The sequence below is a fragment of the Sus scrofa genome, chromosome 8, assembly GCF_054392235.1.
Source record: "Sus scrofa isolate SSC_HxYL_T2T_F1_AM1 chromosome 8, Sscrofa_HxYL_maternal_Yorkshire_Landrace_v2.0, whole genome shotgun sequence".
Classification (NCBI taxonomy): Eukaryota; Metazoa; Chordata; class Mammalia; order Artiodactyla; family Suidae; genus Sus; species Sus scrofa.
Genome location: NC_139390.1, coordinates 81,252,819 through 81,279,142, shown reverse-complemented (window position 1 = coordinate 81,279,142; position 26,324 = coordinate 81,252,819). Strand labels below are relative to the sequence as shown.

General features: G+C 43.7%; 1 protein-coding gene across 1 annotated transcript in view; it reads right to left on the bottom strand.

The window, feature by feature from the left end:
- DCHS2 (dachsous cadherin-related 2) overlaps window positions 1-26,324 on the bottom strand; it is a 272,388-nt gene that overhangs the window by 107,905 nt on the left and 138,159 nt on the right. The window contains exon 3 of the mRNA XM_021101485.2: window positions 11,328-11,559. Coding sequence (XP_020957144.2) covers window positions 11,328-11,559 — 232 coding nt within the window. The remainder of the gene's footprint in view (window positions 1-11,327; window positions 11,560-26,324) is intronic.

The following is a 26,324-nucleotide window of genomic DNA, read 5'->3' as shown; positions in this document are numbered from 1 at the left end:
TATAAACAGAAGAAACTGATGGGATAAACTTTTTTAATCAATAGGCTAAAAAAAGAACTTAAAGAACTTAGTCTTTTCTTAACTAAAATCTAATATACAAATAAATAAATCATACTCTTCTACTAATTAAACAATACTTTTCTGCTGTTGTTGTTTTTTTAGGGCCTCACCTGTGGCAAGATTGCAGGCTTGGGATGAATCAGAGCTGCAGCTGCCAGCCTACACCACAGCTACAGCCACACCAGATCCAAGCAGTATCTGTGACATACACCACAGCTCACAGCAACACCAGATCCTTAACCCACTGAGCGAGGCCAGGGATCGAACCCACATCCTCATGGATACTAGTCGTGTTCGTTATGGCTAAACCACAATGGGAACTCCCCAAGCAATACCTATTTTTAGAATCAAACCTCCTGGAAAAGGGGGGATACTCTTGACCAAAGTGGTACTTTGCAGTTAGAAAATAACCTGTAGGTCACTACTAAAATTGTAAGCTTTGGGATAAAGAACAAAACAAACAAAAAATCATGACCTTCACCAAACATGGGTCCATGAATGTAGTTTCCTCAAAAATGGAGACAGACCAAAAACTATGGGCCATCAATATCAATTTCTTATTGGTTATTGATATTTATGCTGTTGCTCCTACTCCATTTGTGAGAGTATAGAAACCTGTACACTGAATAGATGACATTATGCTCTTATCTTACACACAAATCTGGGTAAGTAGTTGTATTGGCTGAAAGGAATAGGATGCATATTTTGAATGTGGCTGTCTTATATTGACAACTAAAACAATTCTTAAGAAAAATGTATGTATTTTGGAAGATTCCACTGAATTCTATTTATTCAATGAATAGAAAAAGTAAATCAATAGAAAATTATTATCTCAAATAGGCTTTTGAGGGAGTCTCAATGAGAGATCATTCTTCTACCTTTTGGGTCAATAGAGCTTATATTTATCTTAGCTTTGTCTTTAAATTTTTTTAAAGCTACATTCAAGGAAAGACCCTGAAACAGAAATTCAAGAAGTAAAAGTGTCAGGTTTACTGCTATGTCCTTGAGCAAATCACTAAGATTTTGGGTCTTCAGTCTTTTAATTTGCGGATGGGCATTAAAGACATGTGCTTTGCTTATCTCGTATGTTGATGTAAGGCTGAAAGAGGCGGAAGATGGAAAAGGTGTCCCAAAGTACTGTCTGAGACAGAGCAGTTCACGGACAGATCACAGGTGTAGGACAGGGTTCAAGCACAGTTCTGCCTTTTACCAACTGTGTACCTTTGGGAAAGTCAACAAATTCCTCTCTGCCTCACTTTCTTACTCCACCCAATGAAGGAGCTGAATTGTAAGGTCCCTTTCATCTCCACGGAGCTGTGATCTTATATTGAAAAAACTAATGAGAAAACTCTGTAGGCTTTTGTTTCCTATGAAAGTGACATACACTGATTAGGTGCTTGTGAGTGATTTTAGCCTCTATCTTGCAAGTGAAAGAAAGTCATCTCTTTTTTTTTTTTTTTGGCATGAGCAGGCTCATAGCCTTTAGGAAATAAGTTTTAGGATTAACTTATTAACTGCATATCAGAATGTTCTAAATGGAGGCAAGCAGCAATCACCAAGAATTATGAGAATCATATGGTATGAAACCTGAGGACAAAACTAACATTAGAAAAGAATCAAGGTGTTCCCAGTGTGGCTCAGCGGGTTAAGGACCTAACATAGTCTCCTTGAGGATGTAGGTTCTACCCCTGGCCTTGCTCAGTGGGTTAAGGATTCGGTGTTGCTGTGGGCTGTGGTGTAGGTCACCAATGCGGCTCAGAGGCAGCACCGCTGTGGTTGTGGTGTAGGCCAGCAGCTGCAGCTCTGATTCGACCCCTAGCCTGGGAACCTTCATATGCCACAGAGGCGGCCTTAAAAAGAAAAGAATCTTCCCTTGAAATAAGGAAAAACAGACTTGGTTCTACATGTTATAATGCATGCGAAAATTCTGTACAAACAAGAGATTACACCTAAGCACAGGGGGTTGGGAGGGGGGCAGAGCTGCCCCTTGTCTGGCAGCTTAGTTCACTCAATTGTCCTTTTTAATTACCTGTCCTTCCCATAGTGTTAAACTTGGCTTTTGTGTAAGCGAAACCCAGAACAGACAATGGGTGAAGCAATGTAAGCTTTTGCTGTCATATCTACAAGATCTGTCTCATTCACTGAGGTACCCCAAATTCTGTTGCCGAAACTTGGCTCTGTCCGCCGGTGCCGAATAGAAATGTGGAGACAGAGTTTTGGGTGAAGGAGGAAAAAGAGAGCTTTACTGCTTTGCCAGGCAAAGAGGGTGCCACAGCAGGGTAATGTCCTAAAGACAGTGCCCCTGTTTGGGAAGAATTATGAGGAGTTTTATAGTAAAAAGAAGAAAAACCGTTTTTCAGGTAGGAATCAGGATTAGGGCAGACATGCATTCTTCTTTCTTTGGGGGAATCTTAGTCATCAAAGCTGGAGTCAGATCTTCTGGGTTATTGCCTAGAGTAACAGTACTTGTGAAAAGGGCATATTGATCAGAAATTAGAACCAACTAGGAAAGTTCCTGAAAAACATCACATGCTAATAATCTTTAACCCACAGGCAACTGTGCTCAGGGTGCCTAATGTTAGGGCTACATGGGGGCTCATTGCTAAAACAGCTCTGTCTGCTGACCCATGATTCCGACCAACCTTGCTCAAGCGACATCCTGATTTCGCCACTGGTGCCAACTTTCCAAAGACTACGAGACCCTTCCCCCTCACGGTGGGACCCCACACACCTCCAGCTTTCTCGGGATTAGGAGACCACCCTACCGTGAGACTTTCTCACGACTATGTGACCACCAGCGTCCAGCTGCAGGCGAAAGATCAACGAACCTCCCCCGCCGCAGGGAATCCCATTTCCCATCCCCAGGGTCCAAGAGGGCCCCGCGAGAAGGGCAGGGGGGCTGGCTCTTCTCAAGGGTCAGTCACCCGCTCCCTTTCCCCTCCAATACATGTTCTTCTCTGTGCCTCAACAGCCGGCTCCTTCTCTTTTTCTCCACGCTCGCCTTACACTTAATCTTTAGCTTATGGGCGATTATGTTTAGGATGCAGTTAAGCCAGGGAGAAGGACAAGGAAGGACTATTCAATTTTGCTATTTTTTTATATATATATATAATGATTTTTTTTCATTATAGCTGCTTTACAGTGTTCTGTCAATTTTCTACTGTACAGCATGGTGACCTAGTTACACACACATGTATACATTTTTTTTTCTCACATTATCATGCTCCATCATAAGTGACTAAACATAGTTCCCAGTGCTACACAGTAGGATCTCATTGCTTATCCATTCCAAAGGCAACAATTTGCATCTATTAACCCCAAGCTCCCAATCCACTCCACTCCCTCCCCGTCCCCCTTGGCAACCACAAGTCTATTCTCCAGGTCCATGATTTTCTTTTCTGTGGAAAGGTTCGTTTGTGCCGTATATTAGATTCCAGATATAAGTGATATCATATGGTATTTGTCTTTCTCCTTCTGACTTAATTCACTCAGTATGGGAGTCTCTAGTTCCATCCATGTTGCTAGAAATTGCATTATTTTGTTCTTTTTTATGGCTGAGTAGTATTCCATTGTGTATATATACCACATCTTCCTAATCCAATCATCTGTCAATGGACATCTGGGTTGTTTCCATGTCTTGGCTGTTGGGAATAGTGCTGCAATGAACATGCAGATACATGTGTCTTTTTCAAAGAAAGTTTAGGACTGCTCAATTTTAAAGTATTCTTTCCTAAAAGAAGCACAAGGAGTATAACATTTCTCTTTGGTGTATAAGATGCCTGTACTATTATGTGTATCCCTTGAGCGGGAACCAGGATCCTGCCCCAAGGCTGTCCTGTTGTTGCTTGACTGTTCCTCCCTTGTCTCTGCTTCCCCTCCCTTCCCTGATCAGCAACTGTCTGAACCTGTCCCTAGGAACTCAGGGAAGGCCATGGAAGCTGAATGAGGCCCATGTCCTAAGAACAAGAAGTGGGGGACACAGAAAGACTTTTGTGCTCAGGAGCCCCCCTGGGCCCTGCTCAGTTACAATACCTCCAACATGGTTGGGTCCATTATAGGCGCTGAAACACCATCTATTGAAATGATGAACTTGCTTCCATTTTCTGCCTTTCTCCTCAGAACTCCTGATTTGCCTTTATATTATTAACATTAAAAGAGATAAACCACAAAAATTTAATCACAGGTAGCCCTAGCAAAGGAGGTAATGGAGCGACAATAAATGACCAACACAAATGCATGAAATCCATCCCCTTAAAATAATGTGAATTAGAAGTACTGTTTGATGCAGTGTAAAATTACTAAATAAATAGGGGAATACAAAAGCTAAAGAACTGCTCTTTTTAATGCCACTAAAGAGAGTATTTCAAACCATGCAGGAAAAAAAAGCGACCTCTGGTTCATAAAATGAGATTAAAAATACATGAAGAAGAGCTATTAATAAATAAGCTTCTTGTGTTTCTTCCTTTTAAAACTCCAAAGAGTGTGGTCGGCCTCGTGCCCACATCAAAGGAACCACTAACCAAGAATGACAGAGACAGAGGCTCAATTTGATCCCTCTCTCCTGGTGCCTAAACACATTTTACAAAAATGTTCTTTGAACCAACGACACACTTAGAAAACCAGAAACAGAACAGGAAGATAAAGCCACAAGAGAAAACAACGAGGACCTTGCCACACCCCCTCTAGTTCTCTCCAAGACATTTTTCTTCCCAGATGAACACAATAAGTCCCAGGGTTCTATTTTTAAGGCAGGCGTCTTGGTGGTGGCACAAACAGATCAATGGAAAAATCTCGTCTCCAGGAAAACTTGAGCCTGTAACACAAAGTCTGTAAGCTTATAAAACAGTATGTCTGATGCAAGAAACATCAAATGAAAGGACAAAGGAATCCATGAGCAAATGAATGAATGTCTCCAAGAAAGGATTTCTAGACAATTTCAAGAAGTGAGCTAGGAATTTTCAATTTTCTCCCCTACTATATAAATATGTACAACTATATGCGTGTGTGTGTGTGTGTGTGTGTGTGTGTGTGTGTGTGTGTGTGTGTTTCATTTACATACCTAGAAAAAAGCCAGCACAGTTAACTGGAGAGGGAGTTTGGGGAAAAGTGGGGATAAGCCATAGGTTACCCTCCTATGCTGTGTTGGAGAAAGAAGATTTTTATTTTATTTTATTTTTTTGTCTTTTCGCCTTTTCTAGGGCCACTCCTGCAGCATATGGAGGTTCCCAGGCTAGGTGTCTAATCAGAGCTGTAGCCACTGGCCTACGCCAGAGCCACAGCAACGCTGTATCCAAGCCGAGTCTGCAACCTACACCACAGCTCAAGGCAATGCCGGATCCTCGACCCACTGAGCAAGGCCAGGGACCGAACCCACAACCTCATGGATCCTGGTTGGATTTGTTAACCACTGAGCCACAACGGGAACTCCCAGAAAGAAGATTTTTAAATGAATTTTGCTCTGTGTGATCAAGGGCCCTCTCCTGCAATTTCTTAAGAGGATGTAACATGGATTTAAATCTCATTTCAATTCTTCCTAAATGTCATTTATCCTTTTCTTCCACAAATATTTATCAATAGAGGCAATTTCTCGAGACCGTCTTTACATGGGGAGGCTTTGTAGAGACAGACCTTCATGGTAGAAGAAAGCCCAGCCTTCTATAAGTTCAGCAAAAATGCAGGTCTGGAAGCAGAAAACGATGTGCCAGTACCGCTCTTGACTCTATTCTTTGAGCGCATCAACAGTTAAAGTGGCTTTTACAGCCTGGCTGGGGAGTTTAGTTCATGTACAAAATAGAAAACACGGAGTTCCCGTCATGGTTCAGCAGAAACGCATCCGACTAGCATCCATGAGGACTCCAGTTTGATCCCCAGCCTCACTCAGTGGGTTAAGGATCTGGTGTTTTTGGGGGCTGTGGTGTAGGTCATAGACACAATGAAGTGGGAGATTTGCCTGAAAGACATAATCCTCCTTGTATGAAAAAGCAGCTGCCTACCTTTTCAGTTCTGCTCCCCTCATCCCATCCTTCTTATAATTAAGTAGCAATTACGAGCCCTATTCCAAGCTAGCAGCCCTGCTCATGGCGCTCCAAGCATTGCTTAACCGATTTGCTTCTGTAACCTTGCTTGCTCAGTTTCTTAGGCAGGACACTGTCTGCTTGGGGAAGGGGGAGGTCCGGGCTACTTACATGGGAAAAACAAGACCCTGTATGGTGTAAGAGTTGCTGAGAACAAAGACCTGGTCCTCAGACTCTGAAGGTGACTCCTCTGAGCCCACACAGGTGATGAATAAACGTTGTTTTTCCGCATCTCTGAGTGCCCTTTTTCTCCTTCTGCTGCCATGGCTTCTGCAGTTTCTGCAACAGCAGCTCAGAGCTGGCATGGCTGTGGCTGTGGTGTAGGCCAGTGGCTACAGCTCCAATTCGAACCCTAGTCTAGGAACTTCCATATGCCACAGGTGTGGCCCTAACAAAATAACAACAACAACAACAACAACAAAAATAGAAAACATGGTTGGCATCAACTGACAGATGAACTTGAACTCAACTGTTTAAACTGGAGACCACCTGTTCACCAGGCAACTTTTCCCCATCGTTAGCCGGGATGCTGTTTAATTCTCTTCTAAAGGTTAAACTACAGCATTACCAGGTCTCATGAATTTCTCACGAGCTGTGAGTGGGTGCAGCCAAATTCTAAGCACTGGAAGACCAAGAACGTCTCCACTCGAAATGCACCAGCATTCAAACTGCTAGCAACAATAACCCAGGGCTCCTTCCATTACAGATTGGTCTCTGCTTTAAAAAAAAAAAAAAATAGCATGTGGAATTCCCATCGTGGCACAGTGGTTAATGAATTTGACTAGGAACCATGAGGTTGTGGGTTCAGTCCCTGGCCTTGCTCAGTGGGTTAAGGATCTGGCGTTGCCGTGAGCTGTGGTGTAGGTTGCAGATGTGGCTTGGATCCTGCATTGCTGTGGCTGTGGTGTAGGCCGGCGGCTACAGCTCCGATTCGACCCCTAGCCTGGGAACCTCCATATGCCATGGGAACTGCCCTAGAAAAGGCAAAAAAAAAAAAAAAATAGCATGATACTCTCTGAGATAACGACCCACTTAAAGCATTTCCCATGATTAACAATGGCATTTGTCTAATGTCCAATGCCAGGAATGGAAGCCTGTGGCTGCCTGAAACCAGCATAACAAGAGAAATGTCTCCTAAAAACAGAATATAGTACAGCTCATTCTTCAAGATGGTCCAGGGAAAACTAGAGGATGAGTGTGTCGATGTCTTTTTAAAACAATCTGCTAAAGGCTTTTAGATCCTGTGCTGTGATTACTGGCTGACCTATATATTTTTGGCAAAAAGCTGCTGCCCCTGGAGGGCCTGATGAGTTGACAAGCAGTTAAGGTCCTTGGTTTAGATGAATTTTTGAAAAGGCCACGATAAGCAGACTAATTTCCTAAGAACGTATTTTCTTCTGATCCTTGAAATGCTAAAAGGGCCACACATCAGTGGGTTATTTTGAGTAAGGAGAGTTTTGCCTTATAAAGATAAACAACTAATCCCCTGGCCAGTCCTACATGTCCCACAAAGTAATTTTTCAGGCAAGAAGCAACGGCTCTATATACCTAATGGGGCTGGTTGAGAGGGCAAACTAACTTGGTAGATTAGATTTCCTGTGCAAAGTATTGTTTGTTGCTAATGAATGTGGTCTTTGCAAAGGGTGTTGTAAAGATCTGATAAGACAGTGTACAGAAAATGCCCAGTGTCACCTCTGACATCCACCATCACAATAGAAAAACATTCTACCCCTGCTCAGATCAGGTGTTTTAAGAAGAAATATAACCTTGAAGAGATATTTGCACTGCCAAGTTGCAGAAACAACCTAAACGCCTATCAACAGATGAACGGATCAAGAAAAGGTGGCACATACTTGCAATGGAATATTATTCAGCCTTGAAAAAAAGAAGGAACTTCTGTAATACAAGACAATATGGATGAACTTAGAGGACATTAAGTCAAGTGAAATAAAACCAGCCACAGAAGACAAAAACTATATATTTCACTCATGTAAAGTATCTAAAACTGTCAACTTCATAAAATCAAAGAATGGAAAAGTGGCTGCCAGGGGCCAGCAAGGAGGGAGAAATGGGAAGTTGCTAATTAACAGGCATAAAGTTTCAGTAACGCAAAATGAATAAGCTCTAAAGATCTGTGATATGACATTGTACCTCTCATCAACAATACTGTATTGTACACCTAAAAATTTGTTAAAGGGAAGATCCCATGTTAAGTGTTCTTATACAGTAAATTATTTATTTATTTATTTATTTTTTTGGCTATGCCTGTGGCATGTGGAAGTTCCCCAGGCCAGGGACTGAATCTTTGCCATAGTAGTAACCCAAGCTGCTGCAGTGACAACACCAGGACCTTAACATACTGCACCACAAGGGAGCTCCTAAAAATACTTTTTTAAAGAAGAAGAAGAAATATGAAAGAAAAAACATTTTTTATTTTTTTTGGCAGCCCCCTTGGGGGCCAGAATATCTGAAATATCTCTATAGTATTATGATACTAAATACTTAAAATTTTCAGTTTTCTCATAGTCAAATATTTCAAACACTTTTGTTGTTGTGTTGTTAGCAACAAACCAATAGGAAGAGAAGGTAACCTCTTAAATATTGATTATTCCCAAGAGACTCAGTTTGCTCACTGAATTTTTTTGGCAGGTAGGAGATGTCCACACTAGAGAACTAAAAGAGCTTTAGGTATTATTATTATTATTATTATTTTTGTCTTTTGTCTTTTTGTTGTTGTTGTTGTTGTTGCTATTTCCTGGGCCGCTCCCGCAGCATATGGAGGTTCCCAGGCTAGTGGTCGAATCGGAGCTGTAGCCACCGGCCTACGCCAGAGCCACAGCAACGCGGGATCTGAGCCGCGTCTGCAACCTATACCACAGCTCACGGCAACGCCGGATCATTAACCCACTGAGCAAGGGCAGGGACCGAACCCGCAACCTCATGGCTCCCAGTCGGATTCGTTAACCACTGCGCCACGACGGGAACTCCTAGGTATTATTTTTAAAACAAAGAAACTAAGACCCAATGAGATTAAGGGAAATGCCAGACCTGCTACAAGAAAGGGGTCTAGGAGTTCCCGTCGTGGCGCAGTGGTTAACGAATCTGACTAGGAACCATGAGGTTGCAGGTTCGATCCCCGGTCTTGCTCAGTGGGTTAAGGATCTGGTGTTGCTGTGAGCTGTGGTGTAGGTCACAGACATGGCTCAGATCCTGCGTTGCTGTGGCTATGATGCAGGCCAGCAGCTGTAGCTCCGATTGGACCCCTAGCCTGGGAAACTCCATATGCCATGGGTGCAGCCCTAAAAAGCAAAAAAAAAAAAAAAAAAAAAAAAGAAAGAAAGAAAAAGAAAGGGGTCTAAGCATGTACAATGCTCTTTGCACTAGTATCTGTTTGCACATTGAAATGACACAAGTCATCCTTAGACAATCTACAAACACGACAACATTTACAACATAAATACAGTTGGCCAGTATCTCTCATGACGTACTGTCTTTAATCCTTAGAAAACCTTTGCAACACAGTGATTATTAGCATTTCTTTCAAGATAAAGAGATGGAGGCCAATGATGGTCATAAGACGAAGAGAAAAACTGGGATTAAGATCCTGCCCTAATCTCAGCTGCATGCAAATCAATGAAACTAGAACACCCCCTCACATCATGCATGAAAATAAACTCAAAATGGCTTAAAGACTTAAAGATAAGGCAAGACACCATCAAACTCCTGGAAGAGAACATAGGCAAAACATTCTCTGACATCAACCTTACACATGTTTTCTCAGGTCCGTCCTCCCAAAGCAACAGAAATAAAAGCAAAAATAAACCCATGGGATCTAATCAAACTGACACGCTTTTGAACAGCAAAGGAAACCAAAAAGAAGACAAAAAGATAACTTACAGGATGGGAGAAAATAGTTTCAAATGATGCAGCTGACAAGGGCTTAATCTCTAGAATATACAAGCAATTTATACAACTCAACAGCAAAAAAGCCAACAACCCAATGGAAAAATGGGCAAAAGACCTGAATAGACATTTTTCCAAGGAAGATGTACAGATGGCCAACAAGCACATGAAAAAATGCTCAACATCACTGATTATTAGAGAAATGCAAATCAAAACTACTATGCGGTACCACGTCAAACTAGTCAGAATGGCCATCATTAATAAGTCCACAAATAACAAATGCTGGAGGGGGTATAGAGAAAAGGGAACCCTCCTGCACTGTTGGTGGGAATGTAAGCTAGTACAACCATTATGGAGATCAGTATGGAGATAGCTTAGTAATCTATACATAGAACTACCCTTTGACCCAGCAATTCCACTCTTGGGCATATATCTGGACAAAACTTTCCTTTAAAAAGACACATGCATCCGCATGTTCATTGCTGCCCAATAACCAAGACATGGAAACAACCCAAATGTCCACTGACAGACGATTGGACTAGGAAGATGTACATATACACAATGGAATACTACTCAGCCATAAAAAAGAGAACAAAACAATGCAATTTCTAGCAACATGGATGGAACTAGAGACTCTCATACTGAGTGAAGGGAGTCAGAAAGAGAAAGACAAACACCATATGATATCACTTATATCTGGAATCTAATATACGGCACAAATAAAGCTTTCCACAGAAAAGAAAATCATGGACCTGGAGAATAGACTTGTGGTTGCCAAGGGGGACGGGGAGGGGGTGGAGTGGATTGGGAGCTTGGGGTTAATAGATGCAAACTATTGCCTTTGGAATGGATAAGCAATGAGATCCTGCTGTGTAGCACTGGGAACTATGTCTAGTCCCTTATGATGGAGCATGATAATGTGCGAAAATAGAATGTGTACATGTATGTGTAACTGGGTCACCACACTGTACAGTAGAAAAAAAAAATTGTATTGGGGAGATAACAATTTAAAAAATTTTAGTAGTATTGGCACTGATAATACATTTATGTTGTTTTAGACAATTATGCAAGAATACTACTTGTAATGATTAGCAAACCCCAAATAAATTTTTGATACCAAAAAAAAAAAAAGAGTCAGTCCTAACCTAACCACAAGCCTGGGCTCTTTTTGATGCACCTCACTGCCTCCTGGAATGTGAAGCGAGCCTCACAACACCCCTGCTAAGGACAAATCAGTGCAGCTCATTTTCCGGCTGTTACGCAGAAGCTGTTGATTCCAAGTTCACATACCTGTGGTGGAGTCAATGGTGAAAAGCGAGGACACGTCTCCTTGGACGAGCTCATAGGCCACTGTTCCATACACCCCAGAATCTCTGTCCGTGGCGACAACACTGACGATCTCGGTGCCTGGCTGGCTGTGGCCACTAATGCTGGTCACATAGACGGACGGGTTAAACACAGGTTCATTATCATTCACGTCCTCCAGTTCCACCCGCACAAAAGCCTGGGCGCTGAGTCCTCCCTGGGGAAGGAATAAGAAGTGATTACAAATGGGTCTCTCCTGAACATTGGGATGCAGAACAAGTGAGGAGGATCCAAGAACAGACTTCTTTTTTTCTTTTTTTCTTTTTTTTTTTTTTTTTTTTGCTTTTTAGGGCCGCACCCACAGCATATGGAGGTTCCCAGGCTAGTGGTCGAATTGGAGCCGTAGCTGCCGGCCTACACCACAGCCACAGCAACGTGGGTTCTGAGCCCCATCTGTGACCTGCACCACAGCTCGCTGGATCCTTAATGCACTGAGCGAGGTCAGGGATCAAACCCGCAACTTCATGGTTCCTAGTCGGATTCCTCTTCACTGTGCCACGATGGGAACTCCTCCAGAATAGACTTTTGATACCAGGATGTGTATGTTCATTTTACTTCTCACCTTCAGCGATATCGAGTTCATGGGCAATAGCATTTGGCCTTGATACTCCAGTGCTGATTCTTAAATAGGAATGAGATAACCACTGTAGTTTCATTCAGCGTAGAAGCCAAAGATATTCAAGGAAATAATCTTTTTGCCAAGGAGAAGGATTCAGGGGGTACCAGAGGGGGTGCAATTTTAGAAAAGATAGCAAGGAAAGGCATCACTAAGAAGGTGTCCTTTGAATAAACACTGACACATTCATAGGGGGTAGACTTCAGGTATTTGGAAAGAAAAGCCTAACAGATTGAGGAATGAGCAAGTGTAAAGGCCCTGAGACAGAAGGACAGTGCATCCCACTCTTGTTCAGGGAACATCCAGAGGAGCGATGTCAGAGGGGCAGGGACAGGACATGCAGGGCTCTGTGGCCTCTGCCAGGACCATGGCTCTGACCATTGAGGGCCCTGAGCAGAGAAGTTGTTTGGCTTCGGTCTTAACAGTGACTCTGGCTGCAGCATTCAGAACAATCTCGAAGGGCAACAAGGCTGGAAGGAGGGAGCCCAGCTAGAGGCCAGAGGAAGCCTCAAGTCCAGAGCAGAGGGTGGCAGCGACGGCGCTGACGCTACAAACTTGCAGCCAGATTTCCTTGGGGGAATCTGAATTTTCAAGCTTAAGAGAAGAAACAGCGTGCACAGAATAACAAGAAGTGGATCCCACACTGGCTTTGTGTGTGTGTTTCCTCCACCTAAAAACAAAGAGCTGGAGAGAGAGAGAGAGAGCGAGAAGAAAATATTGCTCTGCAATTGTTACTTTTCTCAAGTACAACATATGTTCCTACTTTAAAAAAACCATTTTCCTTTTCTCTCTGGTATCCTTCGATCCTTTCATCTTAGAACAAAATCCTTGGTAAGTCACAACAGCTTGGATTTTCTCACTTATTCCCTCTCTCTCTCTTTACCCCTCTTGTTCTTTCCTACTGTGTCAGGGAGACACAGAGCCGAAAGGAAAAGAAAGGCCATCAGAAGAAGATTCGGCCCAGGGCCAAAGGAGGACCCTGCTGTGTGGATCTGGGGGGCAATGGCCACTGAGGAGGAGGAACGGAGGAAAGAGGAAATCGCTTAGGATGAGGTTGACCAGCAATCCGGACACGTCTCCTTTGCTCTGTGGGCCCAGGTACCCCAGACACAGGGGACTAGAAACAAACTGGGGGAAAAAAAAAAGGAATAATAATGTGAATTTCCATGTTCTAGGTTGAATAAGGTGCCAGGGCTATGCCGCGTACAAATTAAAACAGGAGAAATAAAAACAATGGCAGTTGCATCTGTATCCTCAAAATATGAGAGTGGGGAACATGTGAAGAAATGAGGCTCACTGCACCTTAGGATCTTTAAGAACAAAGAGGTTCATTTCCAGGTGGTGTTTAAAGATTCTCCAACAGGCAACGCCACCCAAAACAAGCCAAGTGTGACATGGATAAAGTGAAAAGCTTTTTTTCATGAACAGTATTATATACAGATCTCAGGCTTTTTTTTTTTTTTTTTTTTTTTGGCTGTATTTGTGACATATGGAAATTCCTGGGCTGGGGATTGAACCTGAGCCTCCACCACCACCCAAGCCACCACTGTCAGATTCTTCTTAACCCACTGAACCACAGTGGGAACTCCTCAGCCTTCCTTTTCTTTTTTTTTTTTTTTTTTTTTTTGTCTTTTTGTCGTTGTTGTTGTTGCTATTTCTTGGGCCGCTCCCGCGGCATATGGAGGTTCCCAGGCTAGGGGTTGAATCGGAGCTGTAGCCACCGGCCTACGCCAGAGCCACAGCAACGCGGGATCCGAGCCGCGTCTGCAACCTACACCACAGCTCACGGCAACGCCGGATCGTTAACCCACTGAGCAAGGGCAGGGACCGAACCCGCAACCTCATGGTTCCTAGTCGGATTCGTTAACCACTGCGCCACGACGGGAACTCCAACCTTCCTTTTCTATGTATTCAATTTTTATCAGTTAAATTTATCAGTAGGAGGCACTCTCCTCTTAGATTACCCATCTGTGAATGAGTGTTCAGGGTGCTTTATGTATATTTTCTCCTTCAGTTGTGTTAATCTCCCTTTCTAAAGACTGTTATGGTTTCCCCCATTTTTATAATAAGAAAACCAAAGCACAGAGAGGCTGAGTGAGTTGTCCAAGGTACAAGGGGTGGTCCATAGCAGATGTGCAACCAGAACAGAGGTTCATCTCCCCCCAAAGCCCCTGGTGACTTCTTTCAAATTAGCCTTTTTAAGTAGTACCATGGTATAAATCCTACCTTGCGTGAAAGACTTGTTTGATGGCTAGGCTGCGGGCAAGGCCAACCTTGGGTTCTATCTTAGAGGGAAAAAGGGAGACGGAGTCCCCACTGACAAAGGACTCAACATTTATGAGACAGATGCTATACAACTGTTGGTGGCACAGTTTTTGGCAATCTGGAGCCAAAAGATCTGGAATTAATTTCTGGCCCCGTCTGCTTCTGGGACCACAGCCTCCAGAACATTAGGCAGTCCCTGAGTCTGTGACGCCTCTTCTGTGAACTGGGGTCACTGGCTTGCCTTGCAGGCCTGTTGTTGGGATCAGTTATATAATATGGTATAAGAGCATTTATTATGGACAATCACCATCAATTATAAGATTTTACAGGCTCAGAGTTCCCACTGTGGCTCAGCAGAAACGAACCCGACTGGCATCCATGAAGACGCAGGTTCGATCCCTGGCTTTGATCAGTGGGTTAAGGATCCGGCGCTGCCATGAGCTGTGGTGTAGGTTGCAGATGCAGCTTGGATCTGGCATTGCTGTGGCTCTGGCATAGGCCGGCAGCTACAGCTCCGATTTGACCCCTAGCCTGGGAACCTCCATATGCTGCGGGAGCGGACCTGAAAAGACAAAAAATAAAAATTAAAAAAAAAATTAAAAATTTAAAAAAGATTTTGCAGGCTCTTTATCCTAAATACTTGGGACCAGATAGATGTGTCTTGGAATTGTGAATTTTGTTAAGTTTTATAAAGGCAATATAGGGAGCTGACCGAGTAAGGTCTACACTGGCAGCTCATAATCAAGCACTGACTATGCTGCAGCAAAACATATTCATAGACACATTTAGAGAAATTAACAACAACAAAAAAAGATGAATAGCTTCAGGTCAGTTCAAGTCAGGTGTCTTACCCAATGAGATTTTAAAACTTTCTATCTTGAAAGCTTTTAGGACCACAGACACAAGGTTGGGTCACACCAACGCCTATAGGTGCCACTACAAAGATTCTGATTCCATTCACCTGCAGTGGTGTCCAGCCTTGGTCTTTCTAAAATCAGTTTTACTGAGATATCTTTGACATATATGTACAGTGTGCAACTTGATGTTTTGATAAACATATATATAAAACCACAATTGAGCCAATTAACATGTCCACCACTTCTACATTATGTGGTGTGGGAAGGTGTGTGTGTGAGAGTGTGTGAGCGTGTGAGGGTGGGTAGTGCCAGTAGTAATAGCAGCAGCCTTGCTATCTTTTAAACGTGCTCCAGGAACCTTTCCCCCAATGTCATCTACTATTAATGGAATTGTATAAGGAGTTCCTGTCATGGCTCAGTGGAAACGAATCTGACTAGTATCCAGGAGGATGCAGGTTCGATCCCTGGCCTCGCTCAGCATTGCTGTGAGCTGTGGTGTAGGTCACAGATGTGGCTCAGATCCCACGTTGCTGTGGCTGTGGTGTAGGCCAGCAGCTGTAGCTGTGATTTGACCCCCTAGCCCAGCAACCTCCATCTGCTGGGGGGCGGGGGACTAAAAAGACAAAAATAAAAGAATTTTGTGCACATTCTTTTAGGTGTATTGATAAATGAATTAATATGCAAGTCATTGGGGGGTATATAGCTACACATTTTCTTTGCAGTAAACACGATTTATATATAAATTCTTGTAATTTATGCCACTAATTTGTTGAAATAATTCCAAAGAAGTAGAACTGCTGGTACACAGGAGAGCCAAAATGTGTATTTTGAGTCCCATCTGCAGATTTCCCCCAACTGTATAGTGGGTCCTCACTGGTCTTATCCCCAGTGTCTGTTTATGAGGGGCTACTTCCTAAAACTGGACAAACATTGGATTTTTAATCTTTGGAATATGAGGTTACAAAGAAATTACTTTTCTCTGTTACTCTTCAGCTCAGTCATCTTCATGTATGTTTAATCCTTACTGGTCACTTACATTATTTCAGTTTCCTCTTTTTTTTCCGTTTCCCTTGGAATATCATTGTCTGTGTTATTGGTTTCTAAGAGCTCAATTATGACTGAGGATGTTAACCATTTGTCATGCATTGCAAGTGAAATGCCATGTATTACTGCCATCAGTTTGCTATGGTGTTTCGTATTTTGCTTGTGTTATGCCTTTAAAAAATAAAAAAATAAAAATTTAAAAATTCTCTCCAGGAAAGTCCAATCCAGGGTGGAGAACCTCTGGTAAACTCTAAATTCCAACTCTAAGACAGGTTCACGTCTGCCATTAGCCTCAAGCTAGCTAAAAATCCAAATATTCAAGGACACTGAAAGAATTCAGAGTCCAGCTCCATTCACAGGGAGATAATAAAACCTCAAAGCCAATAAAACAGGACTAGAATCTGATCGCTTAAGTTACAGCCGATCAAATCATTTTCTTGCTCTGCTTCTGCGTCTTCTCTCTAACACAAGGTCCCCTGGTTCCTGCTGGTGGGCACGTCTAACTACCTCCGGTTGGGTGCTGCCTCATCCGAATCAATTTTTGCTCAAATAAACTCTTAAGAATTAAAAAAAAAATAGGATTTAAAAAATATATTTCATGTGAAAATAACATCCTAGGAAACAATGACATTAAAAAAATAAAAGTCTTTTATGATACTAAAAAAAAAAAAGACATTAAAAAAAAAAAAGCCATGTTATAGCAGGGGGTAAGCATACTGGTAAAGCTTGGAGTGAATGGGCGGGTAGATACAGAGGGTGGGAAAAATCTAAAGAAAAGCCTAAATGGTCAGATTCATAGATTTTGATTTAAATGCTAAGAAGGAGAGACTTTCTTCTGCACAGCCTTAGACTCAGTAAAAAGAATGGCGAGTAGTCTGCCCTGTATCCATACATATTTACAAATGAATCATACATACATTTACTGTATTGTTTATATTAAAGACACCGACAAAGGTTTGAAAGGATGACATTTCGAGGTGTAATGTTTTCCTTCTAAACTCCTACCCGGGACACTGTTGCTGGCATTCGTGAAGGGACATAATGAAATCAAGGCTTTAGAAAAAGACCTGGGGCAGCAATAAAAAAGGTGCATCTTCAAAAGAAAGAAGGAGACTCCTGAGTCCAAAAGTAGAGGAAACGCTGAATTAACAGAGTCAACGTGTTCTTGGCCCAGGACTCCCACAGAGCCTTCCCGAGGCATGTCTGGGGGGGTGTGGGGTGAGTTCTGAGGTGTCCTCCACTCTGAGTTACCAGAGAACCCTCAGTGCGAGGAGCACCCTGGGAGGCAAATCCCACAGAGCACAACGTGAGGGAAGCTAATCTAAACTCCCTGTCTCCATTCCCTCAAAAAGTCACCTCCCAATTCTCTGGGACTAAACCTCTGTTCAAGAGGGCTGGGGCTTTCCCTGGAAAGTTCTGTGGAGTAAAGGAACTAAAGGGAATCTCCAGGTGAATGACTTCAATGGCAGATCAGTAAACTAGTCATCTGAACAGAAGAATGATCCACCAGATAAAAGGTGCAACATAAATGGAGAGAAAAATAAGAATTTTTTAGAATACATCCTGCTTGATATCAAGATTTCAGAGGCTGGAAATCAGAAAGTCAAGGACGTGAACACTGTAAATCAACTATAATGGGAAAAAGATCATATTTAAAAAAAGAAAAAAAAAGAGGAGTTCCCTTTGTGGCTCAGTGGAAATGAATCTGACTAGTATTCATGAGGGCAGGTTCGATCCCCGGCCTCACTCAGTGGGTTAAGGATCTGGCATTGCCATGAGCGGTGGTGTAGGTCGCAGATGCAGCTTAGGGCAGGCGTTGCTCTAGTGTAGACCGGCAGCTGCAGCTCCAATTCGACCCCTAGCCTGGAAAGCTCCATATGCCACAGGAACAGCCCTAAAAAGACAAAAAAAAAAAAAAAAAAAAAAAGAAAGAAAAAAAAAAGAAAAGAAAAGAAAGAAAGAAAGAGAGAGAAAGAAAGAAATTCAAGGACCTGATAGACTCAGGGTATTGGGTGGTTCAAAAAATGAACAGTGAAGGAGTTCCCTAGTGGTGCAGCAGATTAAGCATCTGGCATTGTCACTGCTGTGGCTCAGTTTGCTGCTATGGTGGGGGTTCAATCCCTGGCCCTGGAATTTCCATATGCTGCAGCACAGCCAAAAAAAAAAAAAAAAAAAAAAAAAAGACAGTGAAGTTTCTACGAGGGAAGAGTCAAGGAGCGGAAGGCTGAGTCAGATGTAAAGGTTCTTGGTGACAAAGAGGTTTAGAACATGCCAGCAGCCGCAAAGAGTGGCCATGGTAGAGTCTGACAATAATGAACTTTGAAAGCCAATTGGGGAGTTCCTGTCAGAAACAAATCTGACTAGGAACCATGAGGATGCAGGTTCAATCCCTGGCCTCGCTCAGTGGGTTAAGGATCTGGCGTTGCCGAGAGCTGTGGTGTAACAGGTCACAGACGCGGCTCAGATCCCAAGTTGCTGTTGCTATGACTGTGGTGTAGGCCGGCAGCTGTAGCTCCAATTGGACCCCTAGCCTGGGAACCTCCACATGCCGCAAGTGTGGCCCTAAGAAGTGAAGAAAAAAAAAAAAAGCCAATCGGTTTTGGAGAAAAGAGTAGAAGTGATTTGGGTGTGAGTGGGCAACAGGGAAGATACCCACTGCAACATCCCCCTCCTGGCTCACTGAGTGGAATACGGGCTTTGCCACCAGAGAGCAGAGAGGATAGGCTGGGGAAGCCTGTGTTAATCAGGGCAAAAAGATAAAGGAACCATCAGAGGTCAGGCTGAGATTATAAGGCAGTTTGCTAAATGATGGATGGACCAGAAGTTCCGGAGGCCGTGCTGGAAGAGTAAGGGCCTGCAGACGGGGGCGGGGCGAGGAGATCGGCCCCAATTGAAGGATGAACAGAACAGGATGGGAATGAGAATACAGATGAGAGACGGCGGCTGAAAGGCTTAAACTTCTAGAGGTAAGAATGAGGCCAAGTGGTACTCAAGACATATGGGGATTCGTCCTGGTAGACAATCATCTTGAGATGTAGTTCAGACAATTTAGCTGGACTATATGGGTAACTGGGCAACAGTTTATTCCTGAAACTGGGTTGGGCAGGGTGACCATTGAAATAGAAGATAGGAGTGAGCACAAAAGTAAGTGCTTTTTGGAAAGTGAGATCCTTTTATCTATTAAAATCAAAATGAGCATGCCCTAAGTTTCCGTTATGCAAAATGAATACATTCTGGAGACCAAACGCTCGGCATGGTGATGATGAGTAATAACACATACTTGAAATTTGCTGAAGGTAGATATTAAGTGTCCTTGGCGCTCACTATGTGAAATGACGAAGACGTTAATTATCTTGATGGTTGGTAGCACTCTACAAAGTATACATATAATCAAACCATCAGGCTGTACACCTTAAATATATACCATTTTAACTCATTAATTATACCTAATAACAGTGAGGGAAAAAATGAGTGAGCCCTTTTTACTCAGCAAGTTTGTATCTAGAGATCTACTTGCATTACACACTCTGCAACACAACTTCAATGGCCAACATTTATGATATTTATATACATATTCATATGTATATATATATATACACACACACACATATATATAAATTAAGGTCTAAGTCTATTTACTTTCTATATGGCTGGTCTGAAACAACCATCCTGAAGCCTGGAGTGCTGGTGCTAGAGTTGAAAGCGCTTTATCTCAGACCCTTATTTCAGCCACAGAATTCAGGATGTCACAAAAAATAGAGAGAGAACGGTAATAAACACACACACCAAAAAAGAAACATTCATTTCGTGAAAATGCAAGGTAAAAGGAAACAGGAATTAGAGATAAGCATGAAATAATTAAAATCTCGTGGGACAATCACTTGACTTCCAGGGTAACCCAAATTCTTTCTTTTCATTCTGTCACTTTAGAGCACCTTCATGATTGCTTTGAATGAGGTAAATGGCAACAACTGTAGCACCAAAAAATAGGCCATTTCAGAAGTGATACAAGGAGAATAAAAGCAGCGATGGGATTTCAAAATATTGACAGTCATCACAAGGATAAATGGAGAAGAAGCCCTGAACATCTAGGTCTTTTATAAGAAAAAGTCTCCTATGGACAGATAAATATCTCTTAGTGACCATGGGTAAATAGGTTTCTCAGCAATTTTCTTCCAAGAGCTTCCAGGACATATATTAGAAAGAGAAAGGATCAGAGGAAAAGGCAGAGATTGTTAAGGTAATTCTGTACAGTTAAAGGTTTCCCGTCAAGGTGCAGTTCATTGTTTTAAATACAGTCGTGATGGCCAAGAACCCAACATCTTGACCCTAAAACACTTTGCCTGAGTTCAATACTTTTTCAGCTCCAAGCTAGATCGCTTTCAGAGGACAGGTAGGCTACCAAGTCATGACCAACAATGATATCTTCATCTTAACCAACCATTTGGATCAGGAGCATGTGCCCCTGGCAGATATCACACAGAATAAAGATGGGACGCGCGGGCTTCACCCTGTGGAAAGGCACATTTCATCACCGAAGAAATGTACAAAGATTATGCAGATGGCAGAACAAACACGGCACGCTGGATCTCTCTCTCTCTCTCTCTCTCTCTCTCTCTCTCTCTCTCTCTCTCTCTCTCTCTCTCTCACACACACACACACACACACATTTATGTTACTCTCACACACTCTGAGGCAAACACCAGAAACACTGGACGCCATTCAATTTTAGGTCCCAACGAGATGTAGATTAGAAGCTGTTAAAAGCTTATCATTTACAAACAGGGGGAGACTTTTTAAAAATTTGTCTTTAAAAATACATCACCAGGGGAAGTTCCTGTCATAGCTCAGTGGAAACAAATCTAACTAGCATCCATGAGGACGTGGGTTCGATCTGTGGCCTCCCTCAGTGGGTTAAGGCTCCAGCATTGCCGTGAGCTCTGTTGTGGGTCACAGATGCAGCTCAGATCCCGCGTTGCTGTGTTGCTGTGGCTGTGGTGTAGGCAGGCAGCTGTAGCTCCAATTTGACCCTCTAGTCTGGGAATTTCCACATGCCACGAGGGCAGCCCTAAAAAGACCAAAAAAAAAAAAATCACCAAGATTTCCCTGGAGACTCATCAGGTTTAGGATCCAGTGTTGCCATTGCTGTGGCTCGGGTCGCTTCTATGGCGTAGGTTTGATCCCTGGCCCAGGAATTTTCATATGCCGCAGGTGTGGCCAAAAGAAAAAAAAATTGCCAGTTCTGCCACTGAGAAGGACCTGCTTCCAGGCGGGCTGACCCCACGGCTCCTTCCCTGGGTCTCCCCACCACCTCGGACTCCAGTGATGGTCAAGAAGGAGAAGTCGGCCACCAAGACGGAGAGAAAGATAAAGAAGTTATTCTTCAAATTCTGGGCAAGGAGGAGCCTTGAGGCTGTGATAGCCCATTTCCAGACATGAGATGCTGCCAAGATTCAGACAGCAGAAACACCGTGTTCCCGGAGTTCCCGTCGTGGCACAGTGGAAATGAATCCAACTAGGAACCATGAGGTTGCAGGTTCGATCCCTGGCCTTGCTCAGTGGGTTGAGGATCCAGTGCTGGGGTGAGCTGTGGTGTAGGTCGCAGACACGGCTCGGATCTGGCATAGCTGTGGCTGTGGTGTAGGCTGGCAGCTGCAGCTCCAATTCAACCCCTAGCCTGGGAAGCTCCATTTGACGCAGGTGCGGCCCTAGGAAAGACAAAAAATAAAAAGAAAGAAACACAGTGTTCCCCCCTCACCAGCGCTGAATGTGTCGTTCTTCACTCATCCTGAGAAAGATGAACAGCTCTTATTCACTATGTGGATCTTTGGGTCCTGCACTTGGCACCCAAGACCTGGGACCAAGTCAAAATAGCAGGGGGTCCTCTAGATCAAAGAAGGTATCAGACGGTAGCCTGGAAGTCACAGCTAAGTCTTTTTGGCAGTTGCCACAGAAGTACGAGGAATTATATCCAGGACAATGACAAGCCTTTAACCTGGGCCCATTCACACAGAGCAAGCTGTCCCCAGAAGGGACCCAGACTTGACTGCCAAATGTCCATCACTCTCTGGGGGCTGGAATCATCTTTGGAGGTTACCTGAAATGCTCAATACAGGTGGGCATGCTCAATACACCTTGCTTTCAGGTACATTCCAACTAAAGCCTGAGGAAGGAAGAAAGGCACAGAGCTCATGCCTAGAGCCAGTGTTTCAGCAGTGATGTTAAGTCATCAGACACTGCTCTTCCTTGGGGAGGGGGGTCTGTGATGCAGAAGGGAAGAGAATCCGAAAGACAGGTGCTCTGATGATCTGTATTTCTTTTTTTTTTCTTTTTTTTTTTTTTGTCTTTTCTAGGGCCACTCTCTCGGCATATGGAGGTTCCCAGGCTAGGGGTCTAATCAGAGCTGTAGCCGCCGGCCTACACCAGAGCCACAGCAACACAAGATCGTTAACCCGCTGAGCAAGGCCAGGGATCGAACCCACAACCTCATGGTTCCTAGTCAGATTCATTTACCACTGCGCCATGACAGGAACTCCGATGACCTGTATTTCTAAGATACCACAAAGAACTGCTGGTTTGCAGGGCACCTAAGGGTATCTGGGTCAGAGAAGAGAAAACGCAGGTGAGACAAAAGAGGTGGTTCAAAGGAGGTGACAAGGAGGAACGTGGGGAAGTCGGCATCCAGGAGCCCCTGGAGAGGGTCAAAGTGGGGGATGCAGAGGATGGAACCATGGTCACCACTGAGCAAGTGCCCTTCACCCCAGGCAACAGGAAGGAGGGATGTGGTTCAGACAAAACCAAGTGGCCTCTGATGGAGTGAGTCCTCTTTCCAACATGACCCCAGCCATGAAGCATGGGCTGCCCCACGTCTCCAGGGCCTGTATGCAGCAGGTGAGTGCCAGCTCACCTTTGATGACTTTTACAGCCTTGATTTTCACAGCATGGAAGGATGGAAGATGGTGGTGGAGGTGGATCTAAAAACTCAGAGCATCTGGAGGAGGCAGACTTGGGAGAGGAGGGAGAAGAGGCAGAGGTCACAGAAGGAAGATGTAAAGATGAGGAAGATGATGATCCCAGAGAGGAGAGTGAAAATGACGATGAAGAGGAAGAGCGTATGGGTGGCCCCTGACATGGGGTATGTGGACTTGGTGCCCAGGATCAAACAGTATTGAGTGGAGCCTGCTTGGGACCACGGGGGCCTCACACAAAGGCAACGTACTGAGACTACCACCTGCCACAACAACATCTTTCTTTGATGATTTAAGACGCTACACTGGGCCAGAAGTTAAATTGTGTAGTGAATGCCCTCCTTACCGCTAGATGTGATTTCCAAGAAATTGGAGTGAAACAAGGAGGTTGCAAAGATTTTCTTTTGCACGGTCTAAGGCACACCAGGTATTCTGGTCAGTCTTTTGTGGTCCTCTCCAGCGAAGGTGGGGAGCTCTGCCCCAGAGCAGTGCAGGGCTATGTCTTCTGTTCTGTATTCTGATATGTTGATAGCTGGGGTCTTGCTGATCCTGGAGGGACTGCTAAGATCAGGTGACTGTGCTTCTCCAATGTGAACCAATCAGCCCAGAGTCCACACTCCCAACTACCTCTTTTATGGGCTTGCACACTGTGGGCCACTATGCACCTGCCCTAATCACCCCACAGCCAGGTATCTAATAATCACAGATGCCTCTATGCCCCAGGCCACTGAAACTATTCAAACTAGCTAATGTGGAGTTCCCGTGGTGGCTCAGTGGTAATGAACCCAACTAATATCCATTAGGGTTCAGGTTCAATCCCTGACCTCACTCAGTGGGTTAAGGATCCAGCATTGCCGTGAGCTGTGCTGTAGGTCGTAGGTAAGGCTTGGATCCCGAGTTGCTATGGCTGTGGTGTAGGCCGGCAGCTGTAGCTCCAATTCAACCCTTAGACTGGGAACTTCCATGTGCCCGAGGGTGCGGCCCTAAAAAGACAAACAAACATCTAGCTATTCTTAAACCTGCTTATTCTGCATCTCCCATTCATTCCCTTGGAAACCACAAAGAAGGCCCTTGCTCAAAGTCTTCCCTCTCTCCCTCTGTCTTCCAAGCATTCCCAGGGCTTCCCATTGTGTGCCCACAACATACACACCCTCTCCCATAATGTGGCATCTCCCCCCTTGGGATCTCTGAGTAACAGATGTGTTACTCACACAGCTTTTTCAATGGTAGTTGTCTCCTTACCCACTACTAAATAATAACAAAGCTTATATTAAACCAGGCACGGTACAGACCAGCCCCCATCTGTAACAGGAAGAAAACCTTGAATATGAAGTACCCACAGGAAGGATGTTTCTGTTCTAACAAATCTGTAACACATTGTACTTTGTTGGTGGGGGGAACAGGGATTCTAGCTACAAAATAAGGAATTTTTACAGACGAATATTCTCTCTCTCTCTCTCTCTTTTTTTTTTTTTTTTTTTTGTCTTTTTACGGCCATACCTGCAGCCTATGGAAGTTCCCTGGCTAAGGGTCCAATCAGAGCTGCAGCTACTGGCCTACACAACAGCCACAGCAAGGTGGGATCCCAGCCACGTCTGCAACCTACACAGAAGCTCACAGCAATGTCATATCCACTGAGCGAGGGCAGGGATCGAACCCTCATCCTCATGGATACTAGTTGGGTTCTTAACCCACTGAGCCACAACGGGAGCTACAGGAAGAATTCTGATTCACATGTATCACTGTCTCAGTTCACTTGAGATGCTGTAACAAATACTACAGAGTGATGGCTTAGAAACAACAGAATTGATTGATCATGGTCTGGAGGCTGGAAGACTGAGATCACAGCTGGGTTCTGGCCTGGAGACTCCCACCTTCTTGCTGTGTCCTCAGAGAACAGGAGAGGCTAGGGAGCTCTCCGGGACCTCCTTCATCAGGGCACTAATTTCACGGATGAGGGCCCCACCCTGATGACCTCATCACATTCTGAAGTCCCCACCTCCTAATACAAGTCACCTTGGGCTTTAGGATTTCAACACATGAATTTGAGGGGAACAAACATTCACACCATAGCAATCGTGAACCTGAAGATGGTCTCTTCTTTGATTTTCTAAAAATTAACATAAGTGTCATAGCCACTTAATTATCCTGAAAATAAGACACCTTTTAGCTGGAGAAAAAAAAAAAATGCATCTCCTAACCCTGTGTTCAATCTGGGAACACATTACAGAGGGATAGTGTGGTTAAAGATACACTTGATGGAGTTCCCGACATGGCGCAGTGGTTAACGAATCCGACTAGGAACCATGAGGTTGTAGGTTCGATCCCTGGCCTTGCTCAGTGGCTTAAGGATCCGGCGTTGCCATGAGCTGTGGTATAGGTGGCAGACACGGCTCGGATCCCGCATTGCTGTGGCTGTGGCGTAGGCCGGCAGGTACAGCTCTGATTTGACCCCTAGCCTAGGAACCTCCATATGCCTCAGGAGCGGCCCTAGAAAGGGCAAAAAGACCAAAAAGAAAAAAAAAAAAAAGATACACTTGGTGTTGCAATGGAGACTGGTGAGCTGAGACGGAAAGAAAACTTTCTTCACAGAGTAAATAAATGTACAGAGTAGATTCAATACGGACCCAGAAAGAAGCAAGTGAGGAGGTTGAAATTAAATATCTGGGTTGATTTTTTTATTCCACTGCCAATGCTCCTAATTAATGCACTACCTTTCGGTAGTGAAAAAAAAATTCTGGCATCAGGTGAACTTATTTCTACTAAGGTAATTTCTACATATACTTTTATAAAATCATCTGAAGAAGCCAACAAATTAGAAACAGATGTTCTACCACTACAGTACTGGATTTAAATTGTTTGTTCAATCTAGGATGGTCTTTTACAACTGCCTCAAAATCTATTAAGAAGAAGTTTCTGAAGCCTTGGGTAGATGTTTATGTGTGCATATATACTGAGCTTTAAATAATCACATAGACTTGAAGTAACCTAAATTTTCCTATTCACTCTTACTTTTGTTTCCTCCTTTTCTTCCATGGAAGCAGAAATTCCTAAAACCACCTAGATGGGGTTGATAAGATCTAGCCAAATAGATCACAGTAATGATCATGGTAATGATGAGTCTGAATGACTTTATTTTCATGTTTTTTTTTTTTTTTCTTTTTAGGGCCAC